Raw genomic sequence first — 6,569 nt, forward strand, 5'->3', positions numbered from 1 at the left:
TATGTAGGTGCTACTGCAGTTTATTGAAAAAACATCCAATTCAGGCCTTGAGCTCCAGAACATACTCCTGTCTATTAAAAACTCTTTGTCCCAGATCCAGTTACAATAATATCGATGAATTATTTTCTGTCTATGATCATCAATAGATTAAACCCTGATCTGAGGCAAATCAGACTGACTTTGTGCACATGAATAAAATTGGCCCAGGTGTGGTGTTTCTCAACATTAATCCTAGCAGCAAGAACTATGCTGAGGCAGGAGGATTGCTAGAACTTAGAGTTTAGAAACAACCCTGGCTTCACAGCAAGACCCAATCCTGTAGCAACCTCAAAACTATGTAATCATAAGGCAAATGAAGGAGAAAATCTACAAATTCAGTGATGTTTTATTAAGTAACAAGTGAAATGTTTGAGTGGTATGGTATGCTATGGAGGTATTCTCATTGAGAGCTCTGGTGCAATCAATGAAATGGCTGGATGTTACATATAGAATTAAAAGGGCAGAGTTTAACCATCCAATCTAATTCTAGTTTGAGGTTGAATTACATGGCTGCAATAGGAAGGGTTATTCAGAGAGGCTTCAGTGGAGACAGAAAATATTCAGATCTGGAGATTGGGTAACTACCAGGGTTGTCTAGGACTCAGAGACCTATCTGCAGTACTCAGAACTGGTATGTAATTGGTTTCCCTAGGGTCAAGCAGTTTGATTTGAAACCCTTTAGATTCCGGGGTAGTACAGGAAATTTCATTTTCTGTCTCTTTAGTAAAACACATTGAAGACCTTGGGTTTCATTCCCGATGACGTTTTAGCCTCATCTCCACTATATCTCTAAGATAACTTGTATATTTCATTACTGTGCTTGATATATTTTTTGACACAAGAATTTTCTAAGATGTTGGGCGTGTTGCTCTGGGTTAGCTGAAATCAGATCATTCTGACTAATGTGGTCTTTCATATTTCCTTTCACTGAAATGATGATTTTTTTTTTTTTGTGAGTCCCTAGCTCATGTAACTTTGATCATCTTTAACTCTGATCATCCTGGTAGCTGGAATTACATTCGTAAGTTACTCAAATGTCTTACCTTAGTCTTTGCTTTAGATCATTTTCACATAGCTGTGGTTTTTGGATAACGTCTGCTTTTGGAACCAAGGTGAGCCTGACAGTCTTGGTAGGAACCCACAGATGTTATCCTCCTTACTGGAAATTCAATATTGTTATACAACACAGGAACTTTTTGGTTGTATTATTGTTTCTTTCCTTGTTTGTTTTTGTTGTTGTTGTTGTTGTTTGATTGCTGGTTTGTTTCTTTGTTGTTTGTCCTTTTTTTTTCTTTTTTACTACTAAATTCAATTTCTCTTCAACTTAGTTTTACAATCCAGTCATTATTCCCTTCCTGGTCTGCCATTTGTTCCTCATCACATTCTTCCTTCTCATCACCCCACCCTTTTGATAATTTTACATATTTACATTTAAAATGTTATCTCTCTTCCAGGCTTCACCTCACAAACCCCCTCCCATGATACTTTCCCTTTACCTCTAAAACATTACACCCCCACCTACCCACACACTCCTGCCTCTCCCTTCACTATGACAATAGGCCTCCAAAGGACAAGGAGCCTCCTCTCTGAAATAAGCCATTTGCTACATATGTTATCAGGAACCATAGATCCACTCATGTATGCTCCTTGTTTGGAGACTTAGTCCCTGGGAAATCTGAGAGGTCCACTTAGTTGATGTTGTTTTTCTTCCTATGAGGTTGTAATCCCCTATATCTCCTTAAATCCTTCCCTATCTCTTCCATTGGGGTCCACATGCTCAATGCAAAGGTTGCCTGTGAGTATCTGCAGTTGTCCTTAGACAGGTGGTGGCACAGCCTCTCAGAGGACAGTCATATGTTGACAACAGCAATAGTGTTTAGGTTTGGTGTCTGCTGATTTTATACATCCCAAGATCCCAGTCTCTCAAGCGCCTAATCTTCAGTCTCTGAACTATCTCTTTTCCCTGTTTTTCCTTTAGTCAGGAACAATTCTAGGTTAAAATTTTTGAGATGGATGAGTGGCCCCTTCCCTCATTAGGGAGCCATGCATATCGACTGGGGTGTCCTCTTCAAGTTCTATCTCCTCTATGTTCCATATTTCAGCTAGGATCATCTGTACTGGGTCCTGGGAATCTCTTCCATTTTGCTTCCTGTTGGGAGCTATTAAGACAACTCTTGATCTCTGAATTGGGCCTCTCCCACCGAGAAGAAAAAGGGGTCAAGAGCGGGCCAGGGACACATGGATTCCGAGAACCATGGGATGTTCTAGCCCTAGGTCATCACTGATGTCCTGACCACACCCTGATACCACCAAGCTTCCTGCTTCCCCGTGTAGCTGCCAAAAGAAAGAATTTCTATTGCCCCCCTCCCATAAGTACTTCTCCTTTTGCCTGTATTGGCCCACCCCTCCCACTGATAAGTGTCTGTACTTCCCCTTTTGCTTGTGCATTTAAGCCTTGGATCTTTCTCAATACATTGGGGTCTTGATACAACTTCAGAACGGTTTGGTTTCCGTGTCCTTACTCGTACAAGGCCCTCGTCTCTCTCTACCTCCCATTAAGTTATTAGGAGGAGGTCCCCTCGAGATCCTCAAATAACTGGACGTGTTGGACAGGTCAGCTTCCTTTCATTCTTTCCTTTGTAAAGAAAGGGAAACACATAAAAATATTTTGACCCCAAAATTATGTGTCCATTAGAGTACTAGAGAGGCTCCCATGATGCCAGTGTGGGAGTCTGTCTTTACACCACCAGTTTAGGATACAGAAATAAATTGATGTCTCTAGCACTGTAACTCTAGAGCAGTAATTCAGAAACTAAATGGTTAATGTGGTGGTGAGGAAGCAGTATAAAGTTGTCTTGAATATGTATTCTTTTCTAAATGCTTCCCCAGGAGCCTTCTTCCTGAAGACCTGAGAGGATGAGTGGTCAGACCCCACCCACACTCCAGAAGCGAGCAAGGCAGACACAGCTGAGAGATGAGGCTTTGGCCATATCCCCTCTGGAGAACGTGCCAGCTGTGTACATCCCATGGCTGTTCCAAGAGGCCTTTGCTGGCAGACACAACTCGCTCATAAAGACAATGGTGGCAGCCTGGCCTTTCCAATATCTCCCTGTGGGGTCATTGATAAATATGCATAACCTGGAAACCTTGCAAGCTCTGCTAGATGGTGTAGACAGGAGACTGACAAGAAAATTTCCCCCCGGGTAAGCATATCCAAGTATTGTATATGGGAGCGTAAAGAGTACACAGTAGACATTGCCAGGGAGAATGGCTTTGTCCTAAGTCTATTAGATGCTTCTGATTGCATAAACAAGCAGAGACACAAGGTTCTTGAAATCTACTCTTTACTTGTAGAGAGCACATTTGGATATGGATTAGACTTGAATATGGACTAGAGTAGACTTAGCCTCACAGTAGAATGAGCCTATCCCTGGCCTTCACAGTAATAATAATAATAATAATTACTATTATTATTATTATTATTATAGTAATAATAATAGTAGTAGAAATAGTAATAGAAATGATGTATACCTTAGTGAAAGAAAAGTATTCAAGTGTACAGAAGCCCAGGAAAGCTTTTGTAGCATGCCTGAGTCCACCTTGGATATCAAAGTGCTTAAAAACAAAGACTGTAGCAGTGTGGGGCATGGTAGCACACGCCTTTAATCCCAGCACTTGGGAGGCAGAGGCAGTCGGATTTATGAGTTTGAGGCCTGCCTTGTCTACAGAGTGAGTTCCAGGACAGCCAGGGCTAAACAGATAAACCCTGTCTCAAAAAAAAAAAAAAAAAAAGCTTTAGCAGGGAGGAGACCTGAGTTTAGACATATGTATCAAGAAGACTGCTGACATTCATAAGTTTCACCCACAGGAGGCCAAAACTTCAGGTTCTCGACATGAGAAATGTGCACCATGTCTTCTGGAACATAGGGAGCGATGCAAATGACAGTGACTCTGATGCAGAGACCTTGGATGAAAAGCAAGTAGTGAAGGCCCTTCCCAGATATGCACTGAGGCAGCGTCTGAAGATCATAGTTGATCTGTCAATCAGTTCTCAGCTCAATGAAGAAAAAGCATATTTCTTGAATTGGGCCAAGCAGAGAAAGGGGTCCATAAATTTCTGCTGTACAAAGATGAAGATCTGGGATGCACCAGACAAAGTTATCAGAGAAATCATGAATGTTTTTCATCCAGAGCACATTACAGAATTAGAACTGTATACCGACTGGACTCTGTTGCGGCTGGCACATTTTGCTCCCTACTTTGGGCAGATGAAAAATCTTGAAAAAGTCTTCCTGGCACCACTCCACAAGAATACCTCCCCTATTATGAATATAACAGGGGCCTCAAAAGTCAAGTGTATCAAAAAGATTATTTCTCAGTTTTCCAAATTCAACTGTCTCCAACATGTCTTCATGAAACGTGTCCATTTTCTCAGAGACCACCTGCATCAGATCCTAGGGTAAGCAAGTCAGCTACCAAAGCAAATCTGTCTCTCTTCTCTTAAGGATTAGTGGTACATAATGCCTGCCACTCACTAGGAACAAAATTTAGATACTCATAACACTCTGAAAGTTATGTCTTGTTTCCATGTATACTGAGATATGCAAGGGAAATTTTACAAGTTAATTCAGTCAACTGAAATAAGCACTCATGGAGTACAGAAGTGATTTGATCTAAGGGGAGGTCAGTTCTAGTAAGCATGGGTTGTAATTCTTCGTCAATCATGCCCACTCAATCAAATGGAAAGGGACCAGCAGGGGAGTGTGTAGTAAGGTGTCAGGGTACACATCAGCTCAGTGTGAACATGAACTATATGCTCAGATCTGTGGGAACAGCCTTCTATCTCTGCCCAGTTCCCTTGGATGAAATGTTTTGTGCGAGCCCAAGCAGCACTGAGTGCATGGGACAAGGAGTATAACTTGGACTGAAACTTAGAGCCAGCATGACTGCAGAGGGAATGATAGAATGCAGATTCAATGAGTTTATCAAAATCCTGTCAGGGGTTTCTTGGGTTGGAAGCTCAATCTTCTGTGTGCTTGCTTGCTTGCTTGCTTTTTTTTTTTTTTTTTTTTTTTTTTTTTTTTTTTGGTCTTTTGGAGACAGGGTTTCTCTGTGTAGTCCTGGCTGTCCTGGAACTCAGAAACCCTCCTGCCTCTTCCTCCTGAGTGCTGGCATTAAAGGCATGTGCCATCAAGCCCAGCTTCTGTGTGCCTTCTTAGCTTAAGTGATGAACTGGTTTTCGGCTTGAGGGTGAGGCCCAAGGGTGAATTGCGAGATTGTCATGACTGAGCAGTTTGCAACAGGAAGCATCACAGATGTTGTCCTTGATCATTTACTTAAACTGACCTTGGGGCACTTGGTTCATTCTATCACTGTGTACATCCCAGCCAAACCTTTACAACACCACTTGCCAGAACTAACCCTCTGGTCTCCTCTATCCCTAGGTGCCTGAGGACGCCCTTGCAGACCCTCTCCATCACTCACTGCCTAATTTCACAGACAGACTTGGATTCCTTTTCCTGCTGTCACAACCTTTTTAAGTTAAAAAATCTGGAAATCAGAGGAGTGACATTATTTGCTCTCGATCTTATGCCTCTGAGAGGTCTCCTAGGAAAACTGGCAGGTACTCTTAAGTCTCTGGATTTTCAGTGGTGTAGCATGAAGGACTCCCAGCTCATTGTCCTCTTACCTGCCCTCAGTCAATGCTCTCAGCTCAACCAGATCAACTTCTACAGCAATGACTTCTCCATGGCCATCCTGAAGGACCTTTTGCAGCACACAGCCACCTGGAGCAAGATGAATGTGGAACAATACCCTGTCCCTCTGGAGTGCTATGATGCATTGGGTCATGTCTCCAGAGAAAGATTTGTGGAACTTTGTCAGGAGCTCATGGATACCCTCAGGGCCAAAAGAGAGCCTAAGAGCATATCTTTTGCAACAAATGTCTGCCAAAATTGTGGCAAGACCTGTGTCTATGGCCAGGGGGCAAGGCTTTGTTCCTGTTTGCAGTAAACATGGATACAGGACTTCTGACTATGAATAAATGACATGCTTGGGACACATCTCTCATCCAAGGTGCTCAGAGACTGTGACTTCAGACACTTCCCATATGGTTAGAAGTAAAGAGATGGGTAGTGACTGGGACCCTGAATGCTTAGATTGAAATGTGGACTATTCCAATAGACTGTTGGACCAGGGGCATGATGGAGTCAGAATAACAGTTTGGCATTTATATGTGGCTTCTGCCCCGACAGTATATATAGATGCTTTTTGTGTACCTATCAACCTGGATGATGTCTCCCCGGGGTCTTGGACTTTTTCCAACCTTACTACCAGGTTCAGTGTCAGGATGATAGAATAGGTCCAGGTTTGGAAAGACACTGTTGTTTTATGAAGGAAGCAAAGTTCCAGGTGAATATGGCATGTATAAAATAAAAGTTTTCTTGACACATCTTTCCCTAGTCTCTTGCCTGGGCTACATGTATAACACTTTTGGGTGGCTGATCAGTTATGTGCACAAAACATTTACA

At 42.4% G+C, this 6,569-nt stretch overlaps 1 protein-coding gene across 1 annotated transcript; it reads left to right on the forward strand.

Annotated features, from left to right (window-relative positions):
• Window positions 1-2,941: 2,941 nt before the first annotated feature.
• Window positions 2,942-6,361, forward strand: LOC100862245 (PRAME family member 8-like). Its single transcript, XM_017318913.2, has 3 exons — window positions 2,942-3,242; window positions 3,908-4,498; window positions 5,484-6,361. The coding sequence occupies exons 1-3, from the start codon at window positions 2,956-2,958 to the stop codon at window positions 6,049-6,051; spliced, it is 1,446 nt and encodes a 481-aa protein (XP_017174402.1). The 5' UTR covers window positions 2,942-2,955; the 3' UTR covers window positions 6,052-6,361.
• Window positions 6,362-6,569: the final 208 nt, after the last annotated feature.

Source organism: Mus musculus (genome assembly GCF_000001635.26).
Source record: "Mus musculus strain C57BL/6J chromosome 5 unlocalized genomic contig, GRCm38.p6 C57BL/6J MMCHR5_RANDOM_CTG3".
NCBI lineage: Eukaryota > Metazoa > Chordata > Mammalia > Rodentia > Muridae > Mus > Mus musculus.

Bases quoted from the DNA above. Each gene is read 5' to 3' on its own strand.
- LOC100862245 (XM_017318913.2), top strand. From the start codon at position 2,956: ATGAGTGGTCAGACCCCACCCACACTCCAGAAGCGAGCAAGGCAGACA. The intron at 3,243-3,907 runs GTAAGCATATCC...TTTCACCCACAG, and splicing joins ACAAGAAAATTTCCCCCCGG to GAGGCCAAAACTTCAGGTTC. The intron at 4,499-5,483 runs GTAAGCAAGTCA...CTCTATCCCTAG, and splicing joins CACCTGCATCAGATCCTAGG to GTGCCTGAGGACGCCCTTGC.